The sequence below is a fragment of the Rhizophagus irregularis genome, chromosome 25, assembly GCF_026210795.1.
Source record: "Rhizophagus irregularis chromosome 25, complete sequence".
In the NCBI taxonomy this organism is placed as follows: domain Eukaryota; kingdom Fungi; phylum Glomeromycota; class Glomeromycetes; order Glomerales; family Glomeraceae; genus Rhizophagus; species Rhizophagus irregularis.
Window position 1 is genome coordinate 608,361 of NC_089453.1, and position 23,455 is coordinate 631,815.

Here is a 23,455-nt window from a genome sequence, read left to right on the forward strand (position 1 = left end):
TTAATTTTTCGAGCCAAGCCAGCTTGTGTTGGCTCGGCCTGAAAAAATTAATACAGTACCTCATTATATTTAATAAAAAAGTTCTTAAGATTTTTAATAGAAAAAAAGCAATTGGAATCTGTTTATAATAAAAAAAAAAATTTTTTTTAGTATAAATCCATTTTTTTTAACGAAAAAACAGATCGTCCGGATAATCTAATGGACTTATCTATTCATTATATACCCAGCCGATCAATACTTTCCTTTTTAAATTTTAATATTTTTTTTTATGACGATTGTTGACTTTTTTTTCTTCAATAAAAAAAATACGGATCGGCCAGACAATTTAATGGATCTATCATAAATAAAAAATAGTTATACATAGCTTGTGAGCTGGCTCATTAGCTTGATGTATTGCGAGCTGCGGCTTGAGCTCGGCTCGTACGGAACTTTAATAGAGGCTGCGCTTATGGTAAGAGAATAAATAGTAAAGGTAAGATAATTAAAGAATAAAAATTTAAACCCTCTTTCGAGTATACTGTGCATTTATTAGGTCTTATAGCTGTATATTCAGCAATATGGACAGATGGTCCATTATTTAAGAAGTATAAAATTATTGATATGTAGTTGTGTAATACATCACTGATCATCCTATATACTAGGTTTCGTCTTATTTATTTATTTATTTGTTTTTTTAAAAAAAAATATTATCAATAAAATTATTATTTTTAATAAAAGAAATAAAAGAAACCTTATTTTTCAATAAAATTGCTATGTTTTCTAATAAAAAAAAAAAAAAGTTTCATTCATAAATGAATTATTTAGTAGAATCAATTACTGTAGCCAATCGGATATCATTTTTTATAACTTATATAACTTACTAGGAATGGAAGTACTAAGGTTTTATTATTGTACAACATCACGTACCGGACGGACATCCGAACATTTGTATCACCTTTGCGTAGAACTTTATATCCTTCGAATTAATCAGTTAGTATTAAACAACGAATTTTTAATAACGATTTATATTCTTTTGTTAATGATTATGAAGCTGCTAATATTACACAATATCTGGTCATTTTGACTAATTTCAATTTAAAAGATTGATCCTAATAACAAAAATGAAATGAAGAAAAAAAGAAAATTAATTACTATTAATATTCTAATCTTGAATAATAAATTAATAAATGAAAAAGGGCAAGAATTTTCTTAAATATCTAAATACTTAGAGCGGATGCGTCTCGAAAAAAATAATAATCCTTATCGGCTACGGCAGTACGGCTAAATGTAACCTTATTGTGCTGCGGTTGTGTAAGTTTCACCACATGTTCATGCCAATAATGCAGTAGATTCTCAAACTTTACTTTTGTAACCATTGTAACCATTCAAGACAATACAAATAATAATGACCGTTTTTTATTTTTACTAAGAAATGGTATGCCACAAAAAAAGATTTCTTGTCCTGTGTCACTTATTTTGACAAGTGGATCAACTTGTAAATGATCGTAAATAATAAAGGATTTCCAAAAATAACTCTTCATTTATCCATTTTTACATTCACTTATCTCAATATAATAATAATAAGCTCGTTTTAGAAATTACCAAATGTGCAATTCAAGAAAGATACTGCGACCATCTAAGAAAACGTCAATTTCCGTCATGTTTTCGGTTAATTTATTTTACCGGATTATGGTACACAAAGTTTGTTTATCTACTGCATCTCGTAAAATTACAATTATCTTAAATGTAACAAATAATCTTATATTTTTAGTTAATCGATTTCATTTAAAATTCGTATATATATAGAGCTAATTTATTAAGCTTTTTTTTTATCGAATAATTATCGTTAAAAAATTATTCGGTTAATTTTATGATAAAATATTTATTTAAAAAGTAATTTATAAGTTAATTAATTATTTAAGATTTTAAGCTAGTCAATCGTAAATATGTCATCAAAAGAACAAGAAAACGATACGGAAAAAATTATCAATACTACTCCTACTACTTTATATGAAGAAGAAATAGATTTTTCGATAGTTGACGCTCTTCCTCCACAACATACTTCCAAACCTGAACAAGATAACGATGAAGTGGAAGATCAATATGACAAAGTCGACGAAAAATCCTCTTCAAAAATTAAAAAATCGAAAAAGAAAAAGGACAAAAAATCATCAACTGAAAGTAATACCATACCGATGAGCCAGTTGTTTAGATTTGCTACCCCTCTAGATAAATTTTATATGATAGTAGGTGCCATAGCAGCAATTGCTAATGGTGTTTCTGTACCATTTATGACCATTATATTTTCAGGATTTATTGATATTTTTGGAAGATTTTCGTTGGCTATATCAACTCATAATTCTACTGGTGATGAAGAAAAATTTGATGAAGCTAAAAGAGCATTAGATACCAATATTCGTACATACGTTATTTATTTTGTAATATTAGGAGCTGCTATGTTCTTAGCTAGTTATATTCAAATGACTCTTTGGACTATTGCCGGTGAAAATCAAGCTAAAGTAAGTACAAATTTCTGTGCAAAATTATGTATATATTATTTTAAATTTAATCTTATTCCTTCTCTTCTTCTTATCATTAAAGAGGGTTCGCAAATTATATTATTCATCGATATTGAAACAAGAAATAGCTTATTTTGACAACATGTCAACAGGTGATATAACTACACGTATATCAAGTGATACAAATTTATATCAAGAAGGAATTTCTGATAAAATTGGTTTGATTATACAAAACTTCGCTACGTTACTTGGTGGCTTTATTATCGCTTTCATTAAAGGTAAATATAAAAACCTTCTATCGTAAAATTTCTTAAAAATTGGTTTTCTAATATTTTATACCTATTAAATAGCTTGGAAATTATCACTCGTATTATGTTCTATATTTCCTTTGTTGATGATTGCTGGAGCTTTCATGTCAAAAGCTGTCGGTGGTGGATCTGCAGAAGGACAAGGTAAAATACTTATTCACTTAGTACTTATCAATTTCTATCCCTTCCTCAATTCTAATTCATTATTTTTTTTCTTTTTAAAAAAAAAATAATGATAATAATAGATGCTTACGCAGCCGCAGGAGGAATTGTGGAACAAGTCTTATCCAATATTCGCACGGTTTTAGCATTTGGAGGTCAATCACGTGAATTGGCTAGATACGCAACACAATTAGAATTAGCATATAAAGCAGGGAGAAAGAAAGCAATAGTAAGTGGTGCAGGAATAGGTTTTATGATGATGGTATTATTTTTTTCATACGCCCTAGCATTTTGGTATGGAAGTAGATTGATTTTAAATAATGAAATATCTGGAGGAGATATTCTAAATGCTCTTTTTGCTGTTATAATCGGAGGTACGATTTTTGTTAATTAACTTGAATGTGATTTAAACTTTTTATTGGAAATTGATTTTTTTTTAATTTTTTTTTCTTTATAAATAGCTTTTTCTATTGGAAATGCATCCCCATATTTTGCCGATGTGGCTAAAGCGTTAGGCTCAGCAAAAAACCTTTTTACAGCAATAGATCGTAAATCTTTGATAGATGCAACATCTACTACCGGTAAAATATTACCCTCTTCTGGACTCGAAGGACATATAGAATTTAAAAATGTATCATTTAATTATCCAACACGTCCAGATGTGCAAGTATTAAAAAATTTTACGTTAAAAATCGAACCAAATAAAACTGTGGCATTAGTAGGTTCGAGTGGTAGCGGTAAATCAACGATAGTAGGATTATTAGAAAGATTTTATGACCCAATTGAAGGAGAAATTCTTATAGATGGAGTACCTATAAAAGAATGGAATTTAAAAACCCTAAGAGGATTTATTGGTTTAGTTGGACAAGAACCAGTATTATTTCAAGATTCTATTAAACAAAATATTGCATGGGGTAAAATTTCTGAAGATAAAGAAGTTAGTTTAGAAGAAATTATCGAAGTATGTAAAAAATCTAACGCATACGATTTCATTAATGAATTACCAAAAAAATATGATACTTTAGTAGGAGAAAAAGGTGCTTTATTATCTGGAGGACAAAAACAAAGGATTGCTATTGCAAGAGCTTTAATTAAAAATCCACCAATTTTATTATTAGATGAAGCTACATCCGCACTAGATACTGAATCTGAACGTCTTGTTCAAGATGCTTTAGATAATGCTTCATCAAATAGAACAACAATTGTTATTGCTCATAGGTTATCCACGATTAAAAATGCTGATAAAATTGTTGTAATGCATAAAGGTGAAATTAAAGAAGTCGGAAAACATGATGAATTAATTGCGAAAAAAGGTGTTTATTATGATCTTGTACAAGCCCAAGAATTAAATACCCATAAAGAAAAAGATGGTAAATATGACGATGAAGAAAAAGAGGATGATGATTCGAGTAAAGATAACGTTACAAATAATGAAGAAGTTGTTATCACTTTTGACGAAGACAATAAATCCACACAATTAAGAAAAATTATTACAAAAGATTCTACAACAAAATCAATTAAATCTTTAGAAGAAGAAATTAAAGAAAAAGAAGAAAAATATAAGCATACAAAAGCACCATTTTCAAGATTGTTTAAGTTAAATAAGCCAGAATTATTATTGATAATACTTGGAACGATAGCATCGGCTGTTAATGGTACTATATTCCCATTATTTGCTTTACTATTTGCAGCAATATTAGATACTTTTTCTAAAATTGATCGCCCTGATGAATTAAGAAGTGAAGCTAATTTTCTTTCAGGAATGTTTGCATTAATTGCAGTTGGTGTTTTTGTAGCAGAATTTTTTAAAAATACATCCTTTATGCTTAGTTCAGAAAGATTGACCAGACGTATTAGATTAATGACTTTTGGTCAATTAATAAAACAAGAAGTAGCATTTTTTGATAGTGAAGATAATGGTACTGGTATATTAACCGCTAAATTGGCTGTTGATGCAACTAAAATTGAAGGACTTACAGGATCGCTTATGGGTAATATTATCCAGACGGCAGTAACGATCTCACTTGGAGTGGGACTTGCTTTTGCGTATGGATGGAAATTAACATTGGTTGTAGTTGCAACGGCTCCAACCGTGGGAATTGCAAATTATTTCAAAATAAGATCTCTCTCTGGCTACGGTTCCAAGGTAACTTTATTAAGGCTTTTTACATAAAGTTATAATTATTTCTTTATTAACTTTTTTCCTTTCCTTATTTTATCTTAGACTCGCAAAGCATATGAAGGAACAGGACAAATAGTTCATCAAAGTGTTTCAAATATTCGTACAATACAATCTTTATCGTTGGAAACTACGTTTTTTGAGGTTTATAATAAATTAATATCAGAACCGCATAAAATGGCTATCAAAGGAACTCTCGTATCATCAGTAGGGTTTGGATTATCACAAGCGATGATGTACTTTTTCTACTCCCTCACTTTTTGGTATGGTTCACAATTAGTAAAAAGTCAAGAATACAGCGTTATTAGAATGTTCAATGTATTATTTGCAATTGCTTTCTCAGCAACATCTCTAGGTCAAATAAGGTATTTCTTTTTTTTTCTCAGAAGAATATTTATATATTTTGTATATTTTCATTTAAATTAATATATATTTTTTTTTTGTTAGTACTTTTGCACCAAATATATCAAAAGCGAAAATAGCAGCACTTTCGATATTCGAAATACTTGATAGAAAACCAAATACCTCACCACCGAATAGTATAAACGATCGTCCAACTCCAGTAACAGGGGCATCAAAATTCACAGATGTACATTTCTCTTATCCAACACGTCCGACAACACAAATATTACGAGGACTTTCAATAGACGCACTCGCTAATAAAACCACTGCATTAGTAGGTTCAAGTGGTAGTGGTAAATCAACTGTAATCTCTTTACTATTACGATATTATAATGCTAATTCTGGAAGTGTTTACATGGAAGATGTTGATATTCAACAATGGGATTTGGATTATTTAAGAGAAAATACTTCATTGGTCGGACAAGAACCCATTTTATTTGATTTAACCATTGGTGAAAATATTGCTTATGGAAAGGAAGGTGCCACTCAAGATGAAATTGAAACTGCTGCAAAACAAGCCAACATACACAATTTTATTGATGCACTTCCAGATAAATATAATACTAGAGTTGGTGAAAAGGGTACTCAATTAAGTGGTGGACAAAAACAAAGAATTGCTATTGCAAGAGCATTAATTAGAAAACCAAAATTATTATTATTGGATGAAGCTACTTCAGCATTAGATTCTGAATCCGAAAAAGTTGTACAAAATGCTCTTGATAAAGCTGCTAAAGGTAGAACTACTTTAACTATAGCTCATAGATTATCTACTATACAAAATTCTGATTTAATTTTAGTTTGTAAAAAAGGCAAAATTGTTGAATATGGTAAACATTTAGAATTGATCTCTAAAAAAGGTTTATACTTTGATTTAGTTAACAAACAAACTCTTATGAAAAAGAAAGATTAAGAATAATAATTTAAAAAAATATTTATAATCATGTATTTTTATTATGTAATAATAGGGATAAAATTTGGATTTTAATTATTTTTTTTTTGTTAAGAAATAAAAGATCGGTTATGCAATAAATTTTATTTGCCTGAAATAGTGAAATTTTTGATTTTGTCAAGAGATTTGAGCAATATTTCGTATAAAAATAAAATTATATATCCCAAATATAGCATGTCTTAAAATACTTAAATTTTACGACAGATTTGTTCATTTTCATTGAATGTAAAATGTCAAACAAAGTGTATATGATTATTTTGCGGAAATATATGGAAATAAACGAATGTTCGCCATGTGAAAATAATTAATTGTACATGTAAGAATAGTATGTATGTATGATCTTAATGATTGTTTTTACTTGTGGGCGTGTATTATACCATGAATATGCCTAGAACATCATTATTTATGAAAGTTCAATTCGAAGGAGGAAGAAAATTATTTTCCAATAAGGCATGTTCAGCCAAAAATGCCGGTCAATTAACACATCACATTATTAGAGATATACAAAACAAAAAAAATGAACGATCAATTAGACCTTTTATTGTCCTTTTATTTTACGCTGAATATAACCATTTCAAGTACAATTTGTTTTAGGTCATATACCTGGTCCGTTTCTAAAGAATTTCATGAACATGAGAGAACTATAAAAAAGTAGTAGTCTTTATTTAAAAAAAAATACCAATTTATTCTTCAACAATAGGGGCCAGGCACATATGATAACTCCAGGAAAACGGCGTTTCTCCTTAGTGCCATCCCCAGTTCCTCCGTTAATAGTTCTCTACCAAATAGAAAACAATAAAAATATAAAAAATGAAAAAAAAAACAAAATTAAGAAATAAAAAAAAACCAAACTATAAAAAAAATATTGCGGATGTTTCTGCGGCATCCGTATGGGAAGACAATTATCATAGATATGTAAGTTGCTCATTTCAGCTTACCGTAAAGAATGTTCGATCTCAGTTGCTTGAAGAGATACAGTACCTCGTTATGTATAAAAATATAAAGCTACTCGCTACAAAGAAAATGTATCGTTCCTAATCTGTGCGACGGGCCTGACTTAGCCCACAAATTATATTTTACAATAAGAGGGAGGTCAAAATGATGCCACCAGAAGTGTAAAGTCCGATGCTTTTGTTTTCCTTCGGCAGAGAATTCTAATCTTGTCTATTTCACCGTATCAATTTTGTACATCTTATAATTAATACGATGTTACAGTATATCCAAATTTCAGCTTTTAGGTTGGTGAACCAATAAATTTTGAAAAAACTATTAGAAAATTTTAAGAACAAAAAATCAAGAATCTGGAGTCGAACAGATGTAAAAATCATAATAAATATTTGCTACTATTTAAGTATGTAATCTCCTTTGGATTTATTATTTTTTTTATGATTTGTTTTTTTTATCTTTTTAATAAAATGCTAGCAATCAGCTTCTCAACTTCTTTTGACGATGTCTAGGTTTTATATCTTCATCATTAGTTGAAGGAAGATTTAGTAAAATTCATAAAGCTATAGCCCATTTAATTGCCTTTTCGTAGTGCGAGGTATAATGGCAATCGCTCTAAAAGAGCTGAAGTCCAATAACATTAATTCTGCATAATTACAAAATATTTTTAATTTGAAGATCTAAGGAATCATATGACTAATGATATTACGATTTATTACGTGTTACTAATATTGTCTCGAATTATGAATTTTGATAGAAGAAAAACCAAGGCGGAATTATCACCTTTTAACTGCCCACATATATTAATTCCGTAATGTTATGTGTATAACCTTTATTGGAATCAAACATTGGATATGATTTTTAACCTGGGTTCAAGTGATATTATGATGACCAATTCTGGAAAATGAAAGTGAAGATAAATGAAAACTATTGCACCATAAGACTTACCATCTAATGTTAATTACAACCAATTTAATATCTATTCGAAATAATATATTTTATTTTATAAAATAAAAACATAATCATGGTTTTATAATTGATTACAAACTGGTCCATCTTAAAGATAATATTCTATAATTCCAGTGATCAAATTATAAATAAATTAAAAACTAACTTAAATAAATAAATCAAAGAATATGTAAACTATATAATATACTATTGATTTGACTGCATTTTTTGTATTTCCTCTAATAAACGTCGCAAGGAAACTTCATCAACAGGTTGAAGATTGAGTTTAATTAATAAATCTTCCTTCAATTTTGGAAATTCTTTAATGTTCAATTCACCTTTACTTATCAATTCTTTGACTTTTTCACGAGTCTTATTAACATTAGCATGATAATGCCTTTAAAAAAAAAATTGAATTAATATCTATATTTTTTTTTAAAAAAAAAAAAATGAATAAATAGATAGATTTAAATTGACATACATTACTTCGGGAAACCATGATTTCCAACGTCTTTGATTTGGTAATAGGTAAAATAACTCGATTTCAGCCAAAATCTAAGAAATAAGATTGAAACATTAGTATTTTTTTTATAATAATAAATGAACAATTATATTAATTATTAAATAAGAATGATAATAATAATACCTCTGCTTTTTGTACCAAATATGATACTCTATCATTATCCTTGTTGATTGCCATATTTAATAACTCAATAAACAGATTCATAAGGTATATAATAATTAAAAGTGAAAATAATACCACCAATATTATAAATGATGGTTCGAAATATGCAAATTCAAGAAATTCACTTAGATCACCTAAAGATAGATTAGAAAGTTAAATTATTATTTACGAAATAACAAGATCAATAAATAAATATACAGTATATATATTTTTGAACATACCTTTTATGATTTTATATATTGTAAAAATAGAGGTAAGATTTATATACTTGATTGTTTTTATATTAAGTGGTAATAAAATATAAAATGAATTTGCAAAGCCTATTGTAATAATAAGCAAAACTAATAAGAAAGTAATGAATTTTTTTCCAATTTTAATGATTATTGTAAAATATGTACTAAATGATTCAAATACCCTAAAAAATAACAGAAATTTTATATTTAAAAATAGGCATGAAAAAGTAAGTAATCGAATTATATGATCATTTCTGTCATTTATTATAAGCCAATAAATGGAAGTATAAATTGGAAGCAAATATGCAATTATACCTATAATGTTATATGTAAATGAAGTTAATACATTTTCTTAAAATATTGTATTGTAAAAAAAAAAATAATTAAAAATTATATACCAATTTTATTCCAGAAATCATAGATCCATTTAATAGGATTATAAATCATTTGACGAATTTCAAAACTAAGATGAATAAATCCCAATATGATTGAATTAATCAAAAGTTGAATTCGAATAAATCCATTATTATATAGTTGTGGAATTGTTGCAACAATAGTAAAGCATCCAAATAAAGTCATAAACATAATCCAAATTATCATATAATAATATCTTCCATATATATTCCATTTAAAGTTAATTAAAGCTTCTCCATTCCATGTTTTGTAAAAATTTTCATTTATTGCTTCAATAAATGGACTAGGTTGAGGTTTAATTAATTCTAAAAACCAATCATATTTTTGTGGGTAACTAACGAACTTAATATAAGGAATCATAAAGGTAATTGTTGGTTTTGTTGGTTTTGTTATATTGGTTGAAAATTTATAGATATGACAAGCCAATTGTTGAATAGTATTTAAAATATAATTTACTTTCTTATTATTTTGATATTCTGACCATAGAGTTAAATCAAATATTTGAAAATATTGAAAAGAATGAAGATGTAAATTATATGTTATAGTATAAAAAGGAGAATCTACAATCAAATTTGTTTCTAATAAATATTTTGAGATATACTCTGGATAATATTCATTTAACAATGGCATCATACAACTAAAAATACTTAAAAACATCCTATTGTTCCTCACATCTTCCTTAAAATAAATTATAGATTTATTATAAATCTTATCTATTAATTCTGACTTATGTTCTTTAATCGCAAATGATAATAATTCAGCACCATATTTTAAAAGATTTTCCTTATTATCTATTATGTATGAAACCCAACTATCATTTAATTTGAAACTATCATAATTTGGTAAAGGTAAAGTAGGAGTTGAGAACACTTTTTCATAATGAAATTGTAATTTTTCTGTATCATCATATTTGTCTAGATTCATATTATAAAAATAGCTTAAAAAAATAGATTTCTTAACTTCATCAAAATGATAAATAAAAATACCAAATGTTGTTAATATAAAGATATAATTATCACTTAATAGCTTTGGTGTATAACAAATATTAAATTCATCAATCCTTTTTTCACAAATTAAACTCCATTCGTTATCAACATCAATTTTTTTATAAACTTGCAATTCAGTATTTTTATAATTAATTTTTATATTCCATTTAATTAAATTTTGAGATAGTTCTATTGGTTCTTGATTTTCTTCTTTAAATTTAAATTTTTCAGTTGATATATCTTCATATTTAATATTTATATGTGAATTAAATAAGTGAATAGCTAGGCGTTCATATGTTTCATAAGATTCCTTGACAATATTATTATTATTATTAACATATTTATTCAAGTTTTCAAGAATTTCATCAGAATTTTCAAGTTTAATCTTCCAAACATATCCATTTATAACTCTGAATGCGTATTCATTTGTAATTTGAATTTGATTTGGTAAACTTTCAGTTCTGTATTCTTTTGATAATTCGTTATTCTGTTCTGAATGCTTTAAACGTTTTTCCCAATAATGTTTCATGATGGAATTCCAAATTTCACTATTATTTAATAAAGGAAGTAATAAATTACTTGAGCCAGTTAGTTTCATAAAATTATATAATTGAGTATCTAAATAATAGATAAAAACAATTATTCAATATAGTAAATCTTAATAATATAATTATAAAACTCTTTAAAAAAAAAAAGTTACCATTATTTATATCCAAAGAAGCAATAGGAATGTCTAATTCAATTGAATAAATAATAATTTTATCTTTGATTTTTAGACAAGTAAAACGTTCATTACTTGAAATATTGATCATAAGCTTGTTATACTAAAAATAAAATAATGATTAATTATATAATACACTTTTAAACAAAAAGTTATTTGGATGAATAGAGATGTCGGTCGTCACCCATCCAATAACTGAGGAGTTATAGTTCAGTCATTAAGAATATTGCGGCAATCAATAGGAATTGATGATACCAATAACGATTTCAATATTGGATGTCTCATAAAAATATCGGTCATTAAAATCCGCATATTCCTTATCGACTGAACAATTTTATTACCTTGTTATTCTCATCATTATAAAATATTCTTATACTTTTTCCAGTAAAAATATTACATTCGTAAATGGAATCATTTGAAGCAAAATAAAGTTTATCGTCTTTTGATATGCTGATAAACTGAAAATCTTTGCTTATCTCGTAAATTCTTTTACACATACATTTGCTATTTTTAATTTGTATAGAATAAATCCGATTACGAACATCATCATATAAGATAAGTTCTCCCTTTAAATTAAAATTAAAAGTGTAATAGCAAGCATCGAATTTTAAATTTAATTCAACTTCTTTATTATTACAAATATCGATTATTTCTAATAAGTATATAAAAAAAATTGAACGTTACTGTGGTGAATTAAATATATGACCATGGAATTTTATCAACCTACCTAATCTTTTTTCGAAAATATACGCAAGTTTCTTATCATCTGAAACGCATATTTGTTCTATGATTCCCTTTGAAATAATAAAATCTATTTTATAGTCCGGTTCAAGTTTTCCCTCATTTATGTCTTCAACAACATTCCAGCCAACGATTGAAAGATCAAATTGACTATAAGTAACAAGGTATTTTTCATTTGGAGATATTTCTAATTTAGTAATAGGTCCATTATGTAGTTTAGATTGTATATGTCCATATTCAATTTTATCGATTTTGATTTTTTTCGTAGTATCACTCATTTGATAGAATTTAAAAGATTTATTTGTTACAACATACGTAATTATGAATTATATATCAAATAATGGTCACACAATACCTGTGTCTTTTGTGTGGATGCATAGGAAGGCGTTATTGAAGATCTAAAATAGAAATTTATGATCTAAATAAATCGTGTAACTTGATAATCAGTAAAATTTGGTATAACAATATAACAAATGTTGAAATAGGACTGTACCGATTAAAGAAGGGCAAAGTTGTATAAAAAATTTAACGTAAATTTAGTTTGGTCCGATTGATTAACATCACAGGACTCAGCACAGTTAATGGTAGCGAAGTCCGATCAAAGTTCAAATTTCAAAATTCACATGACTGTGCTAAAAATTGACATTACCAGACTCAAAAGATCATCGGACCGTATAACCTTGTTTTAAAAGTCAACATATCAATCTTTACGGACTCAAATAATCCTCTGATAGCAAATACAAGATTCATACAAGGAGATTGCGCCCATAAACTGGCAGATATTTATGTACGTTGGTTTTCTCGAGAATGAAACTGAAAGTTCATAAAGAACATAAAGGCACCAAACTAAGATCAAGAACCTTTCTGGAGTTTTGACTTCATCTGACTTATTTTATTGAGAGTTTTAGAGGCTAAATCAGAGCTATCTAGTACTAGATTCAAAGGTTAAGGCTCTGGAAAACTATCAAAAAAAACAAGATGTGACGTAAGCGTTATTTGCCTTTTTTCAAGATTTGAAAAATAATATGTTTATTATCAGTTATAAAATATTTTTACAATGATTACAACCCGATCCATCTTGTAAAGATAATACTCTATAATTCCAGTGATCAAATTATAAATAAAATCTTTACTACTTAAAAACTAACTAATATAAATCAAAAAAAATATGTAAACTATATAATCTATTATTGCTTTGGCTGCATTTTTTGTATTTCCTCTAATAATTGTCGCAAGGAAACTTCATCAACAGGTTGAATATTAAGTTTGATTAATAAATTCTTCTTCAGTTCTGGACTTTTTCACGAGTCATATCAGCATAATAAATTAATAATATCTTAAAAAAATAAAGTAATATAAGATGTGGAATTGTTGCAACAGCAGTAAAGCATCCAAGTAATGGCATAAATTTAATCCAAATTATCATATAATAATATTTCCATATGTATTCCATTTAAAATTAATTATTGTCTCTCCGTTCCATGTTTTTTAGATATTTCCACTTATTGTTTCAACAAATGGACTAAGTTTAGGTTTAATTAATTCTAAAGGCCAATTATATTCTTGTGGATAATTAAGTATATTATTGATTTTTGAATAGTATATTGTTAAATTATAATTGTAAGTATTTTGACCTTTGAGTTAAATTAATCATTTGAAAATATTGAAAAGTATAATAATATTTGTTTCTAATGAATACCTTAAAATATACTCTGGGTAATATTCATTCAATAATGGCATCATACAATTAATACTTAATAATGTCCTATTGTTTCCCAGGTCATCCCTAAAATAAATTATACATTTATTGTAATTCTATCTATTAATTCTAACTTATGTTCTTTAATCGCAAATGATAAAATTATTCAATAAAAGATCTTGAAAAAATTGGGACGATATATTTCTTGTGTATCCAATCTTTGCAATAATTGTAAAAAGAATGCATTGGTTTTAGTATATACAACGGGCTAATTAATGGACTAATTATGAAAAATCATAAAAAATTAACAGTCATAATGAACTTGTTTTATTTTATTAATAATTTTATTCTAAATTCTCAATAAAGGATAAAATAATTTTCAACTTTACACTTGAAAAGACGTCACGTCGTGCCGAATATTTAACTAAACATATTTGAATGTATATTAGTGGAATTATAACGAAATATTATAAACTGTCAAGAAATCGGGATGAAATAGATATAAAAATCCTAAACATTAACTCTCTCGACAGCATTAATCCTAAAATAATTCGTTATTGTAACATTTTCCTTCATAATTCTCGAATATACTTGTTCGTTCGTAAAAATTCATCGGCAAAAGCCATTTTTATTTTTGAAATTTATATTATAAATTATATATTTTTTTAAATTGATAAGTAATTAGACGTCTATTTTACGATCGTTTGTTTAAATACATGTACACAGAAATATCGAGGTTTATAATTTGTATTATTTATAGTTTCAAGAAAGGGAAAAGGTAGATATTCCCTTCTTTCCTCCCATTTAAAACTAGTAATTCTCTTCTGTTACCTCGCACTTATTATTAAAAATTGAATGAGAAATTAAATAAAATCTTTATTTTTAATTCATAGTTATAAATATATTTAAAAAATCGCTAATATTTGTTGCTGACTTAGCCAAGTCCTTTAAAAAACTTGTTGTCACCTGATCACCACGTTGAGGTGCAGCAACATTGATCAGGGGGGAAACGAAAGGGAAGGGGGAAGGGATAACGAAAGGGAAAGGGGAAGAACGAAAGGGAAAGAGGAGCACGAAAGGGAAAGGGGATAACGAAAGGGAAAGGGGAGTACGAAAGGGAAAGGGGAGTACGAAAGGGAAAAGGGATAACGAAAGGGAAAAGGGATAACGAAAGGGAAAGGGGATAACGAAAGGGAAAGGGGATAACGAAAGGGAAAGGGGATAACGAAAGGGAAAGGGAGTACGAAAGGGAAAGGGGAGTACGAAAGGGAAAGGGGATAACGAAAGGGAAAGGGGATAACGAAAGGGAAAGTGGATACGAAAGGAAGAGGGAGAACGAAAGGGAAAGGGGAGTACGAAAGGGAAAGGGGAGTACGAAAGGGAAAGGGGAGTACGAAAGGAAGAGGGAGAACGAAAGGGAAAGGGGAGTACGAAAGGGAAAGGGGAGTACGAAAGGGAAAGGGGAGTACGAAAGGGAAAGGGGATAACGAAAGGGAAAGGGAATACGAAAGGGAAAGGGGATAACGAAAGGGAAAGGGGATAACGAAGGGAAAGGGGATAACGAAAGGGAAAGGGAGTACGAAAGGGAAAGGGGAGTACGAAAGGGAAAGGGGATAACGAAGGGAAAGGGGAGTACGAAAGGGAAAGGGGATAACGAAAGGGAAAGGGGAAAACGAAGGGAAAAGGGATAACGAAAGGGAAAGGGGATAACGAAAGGGAAAGAAGGGAAAGGGGATAACGAAAGGAAGGGGAAAACGAAGGAAACACAACCCACACTCCCACCTACATACCTAAAAGAAGATGTAAAAAAAGAACCGAAGAGAAGACCTAATAAAAGGAAGACCTAAAGAAAAGAGAAGTCCTATCGGGTGAAGAAACCAAAAGAGAAGGGAAGGAAGAGAAGACAGAGAGAAAGCAGACTTTTCGTTAAAATAAGGTATTGGGGACATACTGTATTTATATTATTTATGTTATATACTCACGACATTAAGATTACGTGTTGCAAGTCATGAGTAATTGTTTTTGCATGAGTAACCTAACCTTTATTCATATGATATGAGTAATATATTATATCGAGTAATATAGATTTATATTTCGAACTCAGATCTAGTGATTTATCAAAAATACGTACTTTTTATTATAATTCTGTTAACTTTAACGTTCTCAAATGTCAGCGTCTTAACGACCGCTCAATTAAATAAAATATCCGATTTGCGAGGTTGTCATGTGATTTTTCGTATTGAATTACATACGTTTGATAGACAAGAAGGGAAGATGGGGAGCGATAAAAGTGATGCTTAAATATGACAATGCATTTCGTTTGGACAAAAAATTTGGAGGGTTAAATTAATTTACTATAGAATAACTAAAGCAAAATGTAATACAATATATTAAATTTTGCAACATATGAATGGTCTTTTTAATTTAGAAGACTTTAATATATTTACTATTATGTTATTAGTTTTATTAATTTAAAAATGTTCTTTCTTTTATAATTGATTTTAATTTTTTTTTAATTTTTATAACAATAAAAAAAGATTTTTGTATAAGATTTAAAAAACCTATTAATATTCTTATTTCTATAATTAGTCCGCTATAATAAATTTTTTTCGATGATATCACAAATGACTAGCCGTCAAATCATGTGCACGTAAAGTCGTAATGACTCAGCATGATCATATGGTAATAACAGATAACTCAACTAGTAATAATCATATTTGATTATGTCACGATTTTTTATATACAAAAACTAAAATAATATAAATGAATAAAAATAAAATTTTACCTTAAAAAAATATTTTGAAATGGTAAAATTAAATAGGAAAATAATGTTTTATTTATAATATTAGTCATGACTCGTAAGTTAATGAGTATATTATGTACAATACCGCGCGTGAAAAAAAAGGTATTTATTAGATAAGTATTTATTTGCGTCTGAAGGAGGAGTGAAAGAGATGGGTGTTATCCTGTAAGTAAAATTTTTTTTTTCTTACAATATTTCACTCTTTCCTACACTTTATAACAAGTTTTTTTTTACAATATTTCACTCCACAAATTCTCTACACGTTATAACATAATAATTCTTTTTTTTTTGAAATCCCTCGTATTAATCCTTCTAATAACTATGCAACTAAGCATTACTCTCCCAGTCTCCCTCAATAATCAAGATTAGAAGACGAATGTGAAATGTTTGAATATATATTTCAAAATCATTTGTGGTAAGTTGACAAAAAAATTATTCTGCTGATGGTAGTTTTAACATTTTTCGTATTAGATATCTAATAATCTTTTATATTATTTATTTTGCAACAGAGAGGCTAAGGTATTATTTTATCATTAAAATGTTGTGAGTGTTTGAAAGGTGGGCTTAGCATGTACTTGATACAGTACTCACATATTTTGTATTTCAGATTATTTATTCAGAAGATTAAGAAGATTAAGAAGATTGCAAAGTTGACAACAAGTGGAGGTTGTAAAGAGTGGCAAACAAAAGATCTCACCATCTTTTGGCTCTGAAAATCTTTTTTATTGTTGGACTTGTAGAACCATAATGATTAGTTTTAATTAAGGTACTATTTATCTTTAAATTTCATGCTGTTTGAGAAGGCAATTCCAGACCACCATAGCATGACAAAGATGTGAGAACTATTGTTCTTTACAGGAGGAATAATTATGTACCTTTCTCACGGGTCATGTGAGGTCTTTTGTTCTGAAGGAGGAACAATTATGAACCTCCAATATTGTGATATCTTTTAATGGATTTATTTTTATTAGGAGTTTCAATATATATATATATATATATATATCAGAGAACTGGAAGCGCATCGTGGCCACAGTTACTGTGAACGTCCTTCTCTGATTTCAGAAATTCCTAATAGCACAAATAAGTTGTGTGTCTGAGTTTTGCTGCATGGATAACAGGCATCAGGGTAAGAGTACTTGGTGCAGGGTTGAAATTAGCTTTCTGTTATGGGAAAAACCTGATGAGTGTAGTGTCTAAACCTAGTAGGCATAGGCATTACCTGCAAAGAAATTTGTTCTGTTACCATGCCAAATATTCATGTTGTTTGGTTCAATAGTACTCACATATTTTGTATTTCAGATTATTTATTCAGAAGAAGATTAAGAAGATTAAGAAGATTGCAAAGTTGACAATTAATTGGTCAAAAATTAAGTGTACATTTTTATTAATGTGGTTTTTTTAAAGCTTGGTATAGACATAGATTACAAAATTGTCTCCAAATAATCTTCTGTTGATATGAGTAATAGTTTTAATAATACATCCACTCATTCTGATAATAATGTCAATGATCAAGTTTGTTCTGGAGGATTCCACACCCTTAGCCCTTAATTTACCTCAATTAAAAATTTTGGAACAAATTTCTTGAATAAATCATAAAATTATTAAATACATCACAACACAAATAATTGTACTTTTTAAAAAAATTTTCTGTTTATAATAATTATTTATTCTGTATTAAAAATAAATTAATGATTGAAATTATTTTTATAATTAAATATATTTACCGTACTATTTCCGAAATTAAACAACCTCGAGCTCGCATTATGGCGATTTTGACCAGAATTATGACTACTTTGGCCGGAATTAAGTTCAAAAAATGGTTGTTTAATTTTGGAATGGTACGGTATATTATGTAAATTTTACTGAGCACCTGGCCACCATTTTACTTGATTATTTAAGCGTGTATTTATAGCGTAATGAAGAATTTATCAATAATGATTTTTTTTCAAAATTTTACATCTTATATGCCTTTCAGGTAGCGTAACGAAAGACTGGCCATAAATTTATATAGTATTTGCGTATAATTTTCAGAAGTCATAAGAAAGATTGAATTATAAATAATTTGTTATAAAAAAAATATTATGTTAATTGAAAGAATGCCTGGAACTCATCCAAGACATACTTTGACTTTGGTGTGTAAAAATAAGTATTATCTCTAATTATCTATTATTTAATTATACTTTTATTATTAGACTGCAAAATCTTGCAAACAAACTTTCTTATGCAAAAGAATATATAAAGGTAAACAATAATTTTTATGTATTACAATAAAAAAAAACGGCCAATTTTACTTATTATTCATTTAAAAGTAGAAGGATACACGGCATTGCCTAAAAAGAATTTGGCTCCAAATATTACATTAAACAAAATATATAATACGTACGACTTGTTAATTCAACATGAAGTTTTGTATAGAATATTGCTTTCAAATAAAGTATGATTGAAATTCTTAGTACTTTCTTTATTTAAAGAAGAAATATTCTCCTGTTACATCAGAAAAAACCACTTTTATATACTTTTGGATGATATTGGCCTCACTCCTCCTCAAGTACCTAGTAAGGATAGGACACCCATAAGAGGTATCATTATTGTATTCGTCGCCCAATGATTATGGAAAGACGATTCACTATAATAAGACGCATCAAATGGTGGTATTTTCATGGCTTTAGACTCGATACATAATGAGATATTCTCAATGTCAACTAAAAAAATACAAATAACCTTTCATATATTGAAGCTAGAGACATACCGTTCGATGCGTCTCATTAATATGAATCCAATGAGCTTTGGTTCATTCTTCTATGATTAATAGACGATGTAGTACCTCAGTATTTTTGTAGAAAAAATTAATTTTCCAATATAAAATACGTATTGAAAACTCTTGATAGGATGGATAATTTTGAGGATTCAAAAAAAAAAAAATTCTGCAATAAAAATATTAAAAATTCGTGTAAAAACATTTCTTTTTCAATAAGAAAAATCACACGACAACCTCACAAATCGGATTTTGTCATAAATAATCGAGCACTCAATCTCTAGATACTGACCAATTGTAATTAATTATATGTGTAATTCTTTTGATTCTTTTGGTTCAAAAAAACACCATAATAAAAATTGTAATATGAATCGACACAAAAGCTTAATTAAATTTAAACACGCGATTCATTAAATTTTGTAATATATATGTACAATTTTTTATTTGAATAATTTCTTTGAATACAATTGGTTGAATCTTTACGAGTATTAATTCTCCTTTTGATTGATAATTCCAGATAATTCCTCGATATGTGGTTTCATTTTCTTTTATTTGAAATTTTATACCAGAAATATAATAAGTATTTGTAGTTTAAAAACTAAAATATTCATGATTTTGATAAGTAAAAAAAAAAATCATTACCCTTTTTAACGTTTGCCAAATGATAAAAAACTAACTTTAAAGTTTATGGAAGAACCGAGAGTAAGTGAGAATGAGAGATCAAGAAATAAGAAAGCGATATTGCGATAAAAACCAAAAATTAGAGAGACAAAAAAGATCAAAGTAGAATACAGTCCAAACAGAGTGTTTCTGAATCAGTACTGGAACCAATTTTAATCTAACGGATTTTGAAATTAGAACACTGTTCCAACAATTTTAAAAATCGAGAACCGCTCAAATTTGATACAACGTTCTAGTTTTTAATTTTTCTTGGTAGAACGAAGCAGAATGCGAAACAGAACCTATCCATTCCTAAAAATAAGAGAAAAACATTAAAAAACAAAGAAAATCCAAAGAAAGTAAAGTGTCTTTTAAGTTTCCTTGAATGTTCTCATCCAGAATCAGCAAACTTAATAATAAATGTAATTCAAAGAAATTTATATAGACACATAATGACATAATTCACTTGAATGTGATATCTTCATAGTGAAAATCGCAATAATCCTACATTCTTGAAACTTTTTTCTATGTATAAATAACCATAATTGTTTAGTAGTATCGGACAGTAGATCCGCAAATAATGTAACAAAACAGGCAAGACAATGAGAATAATAGTAAATTCAGCCCTTTGAAAGTCATTTAAATTTAGAAATCCTCGTTCAAAATCATCTCAAGATTCGATTATAAAAGCCGTGTCACTGTTAACGTAAATGAATTAATGCACCGAATTTCGTTTTTTGTACATTGATTCATTTTCGTATCTCTACATTCCTAATAGGAAATGATAAAAATTATTATATATTAAATAAGAGTGTAGAGCCACAAAAAATATCGGCAATTCTAATATTACCTTTCTGCATTGATGATATGAATATTGTCCAAAAATAACAATGAAAGTCCCGAAGTTGTTTCATTGAACGACCAGAAAAAAATTTTATCTTAATTACGTAGTGTCTCGTTAGTTTCTAATACTTTCATCAGCATTTCTTTGTCCAACAGTTGGTTTCTTTGTTTAAAATTAAATATTAGTAGGGATGTTATGAAAAAAAAAATCAAGATTGAAATCAATTGGCATTTGTATTTTTACATTTGATTCTCATGTATTACTCGTATATGTATACTGATTTCTCCAAATATAACAAAATAATCCCTTATCTCACGCCACAAAACTTCTTGAATAAAACAAGTGAACGTGAAAGTGACGTCTCATCCATACCTACTTTGATTTCCCATACTCTGCAATTGATAAAAATACAATTTTTTCTTTTTTTCTAAAAAGGCCACCCATAAATCTTCTTGCATTTCATTGTACAATGATAAAATTATTAAATTACTTGTATTAGGTCATGAAACTAATAACAATTCTCGTATTGGCGCTCTTTGTAGTAAAAATGTAATTGTTATCCGATAGCTCATCTATTTTCTATTTTAATAAAAAAAAAAGAGGATTTATTGTTCTTTCAACTTTTTAGTATATAATAACATATATTAAACATATTAATTATTTTATCTTTTATAGAAAAGTTACACACGATAAGCGTAATTATATTACAGTAATAAATATGTATTCATTAAATAGAATGAGTTATACTTTAATTTTTTATAAATATAGAATTTTGTATGATATTAATAATATCAAAGGCTTTGTTTCATTTTACTTGATATAATACTAAATCTGGGTTATCGGTTATCTAATGAGTTATAAAAACGGATAAACGCGAAGCTTAAAAAGAAGTTATATCAAACACGTGACAATGTTCTAGAATTGTTTTTTTCAGAAAAATTCTGGTTTTTAACTTACAATGACTACATGTACGTAATTGTGAATAATTATTATTTTTAGATTAAGGAGCTTTTTTTTTCTTTCTTATTGTTTGATGTTACGCGTCGTTCATTTAACCAGATTTTAACTGCCAACTGCCAAGTTTGACGTTCAGGTAAATATTTACCTGCTTTCGTATTTATTGATATAATAAATAAATATAGAATTAAAAATCCCTGAATAATAAATAATAAAAACAAATTGTTAGGCTTTCACTAATCTACCATTTTAAAAGTATCCCTGAAATACAAATAACTACTAAATCCAAAATCATTATTTTGCCAATAAGGAGATCCTGTATCTATACCTGTTTTTTCAAGTTTTGTCGATCTATGTTTAGTTCTCATGATCTTTTTCGAAATGTCCATATTTAATTTGTAATTCATTCTCCTCTGAATGAAATTCCTTATTGAGGTTTTGTGTACTGTAATTTGTGATATAGAGTGACTTCTTAGTCATCACATTAATTAGCCCATCTTAATCATAAAATTCATCTTTATTGACTCCCTTTTTTTTAAAAAAGAATCTTTACTTCTCTCTTATTAATTATGTCGACGCATAATTTTTCGACAGAAGATTTAGCAAAGTCATTACTTGATAAATTGGATAGAAGTAATATCTTCCCGCCATTATTGAATAATCCAGAAACTTTTATTTCTACTCTAAGTAATTTATCATTACTTCGACCAAGAAGACCCCCTAATGCTTTTTTACTTTGTCGAAAAAATGTCCAAGAGGAAGCAAAACGTAAAGGAAATTGTAACATGCGAGTAATAAGTAAAGTTACTGGAGTTTTATGGAAAGATGCTTCTCCAGATGAGAAAAAAGTTTATGAAAAATTGGCCAATCGGGTTCATGAAATTCATTATAAAAAAATTAGTAAAAATACTAAATCAACGACAAGGTCGCCATATTTATCACAAAATAAAGAAATTACCACTTCTAATCCCTATCCTGTTCCTGCCTCATTTTCAACTTCTTATTCTCCTATTACTTTTGGTCAAGGTAATGATATTTTACTCTTAAATAATAATAACGGTAATAAATATAATTATAATAATTATTATTCTAAATATTGATCCTAATTATGATAAAATCTTTTTAAATTGTGAAATATAATTTAATATATAATTTTTATATATTTCAATTTTTTTACTCAATTTTTAAGACATCCAATAAGTTAAAAGAAATACGATATTAAAAATTTATGATTTATATGCTTTAAATATATGACATTATATCAAATTAAATTTTCTGTTGTTATTTTATTATTATTAAATATCATTATCATTAGTAAATAAATTATAGGGCATTCATTATTATCATCATTCCTATTATTATCATTATTCATTTGTAGTTAACTATAAGGTTAACTATAGATTAACGTTCTGTATTTCCAGACATCCATCCTTATTATGATTTTGATTACAAGAAAGTTTAGAATTGAACTTTCAAATTTAGTTTTTTTTTTGTACCTTTTTTTTTAATTAAGAGGCGTGATCAATTTTAATTATTTGAATAAATGAATAAAAGTTTAGCTGCTTT

General features: G+C 27.6%; 4 protein-coding genes across 4 annotated transcripts; 2 read left to right on the forward strand and 2 right to left on the reverse strand.

The window, feature by feature from the left end:
- Nucleotides 1-1,925: 1,925 nt before the first annotated feature.
- On the forward strand, nucleotides 1,926-6,584 carry OCT59_016619 (uncharacterized protein; the record flags this gene model as incomplete). The annotated part of the gene is made up of 7 exons (XM_025324047.2): nucleotides 1,926-2,498; nucleotides 2,581-2,776; nucleotides 2,849-2,950; nucleotides 3,052-3,342; nucleotides 3,430-5,114; nucleotides 5,193-5,512; nucleotides 5,595-6,584. The coding sequence occupies 7 exons, from the start codon at nucleotides 1,926-1,928 to the stop codon at nucleotides 6,457-6,459; spliced, it is 4,032 nt and encodes a 1,343-aa protein (XP_025188063.1). The 3' UTR covers nucleotides 6,460-6,584.
- A 2,014-nt stretch (nucleotides 6,585-8,598) lies between these two features.
- Nucleotides 8,599-9,091, reverse strand: OCT59_016620 (uncharacterized protein; the record flags this gene model as incomplete). Its single annotated transcript, XM_025329955.2, has 3 exons — nucleotides 8,599-8,788; nucleotides 8,873-8,946; nucleotides 9,038-9,091. 3 exons carry the CDS (start codon nucleotides 9,089-9,091, stop codon nucleotides 8,599-8,601), a joined length of 318 nt encoding a protein of 105 aa, XP_025188062.1.
- A 1,210-nt stretch (nucleotides 9,092-10,301) lies between these two features.
- Nucleotides 10,302-12,449, reverse strand: OCT59_016621 (uncharacterized protein; the record flags this gene model as incomplete). Its single annotated transcript, XM_066145817.1, has 6 exons — nucleotides 10,302-10,325; nucleotides 10,396-10,637; nucleotides 10,710-11,327; nucleotides 11,410-11,533; nucleotides 11,772-12,082; nucleotides 12,158-12,449. The coding sequence occupies 6 exons, from the start codon at nucleotides 12,447-12,449 to the stop codon at nucleotides 10,302-10,304; spliced, it is 1,611 nt and encodes a 536-aa protein (XP_066003560.1).
- Nucleotides 12,450-22,428: 9,979 nt separating this feature from the next.
- Nucleotides 22,429-23,455, forward strand: OCT59_016622 (uncharacterized protein). Its single transcript, XM_025313066.2, has one exon. The coding sequence runs from the start codon at nucleotides 22,459-22,461 to the stop codon at nucleotides 22,987-22,989; it is 531 nt and encodes a 176-aa protein (XP_025188060.1). The 5' UTR covers nucleotides 22,429-22,458; the 3' UTR covers nucleotides 22,990-23,455.

Excerpts from the sequence above, each read along its gene's own strand:
- OCT59_016622 (XM_025313066.2), top strand. The coding sequence starts at position 22,459 with ATGTCGACGCATAATTTTTCGACAGAAGATTTAGCAAAGTCATTACTT.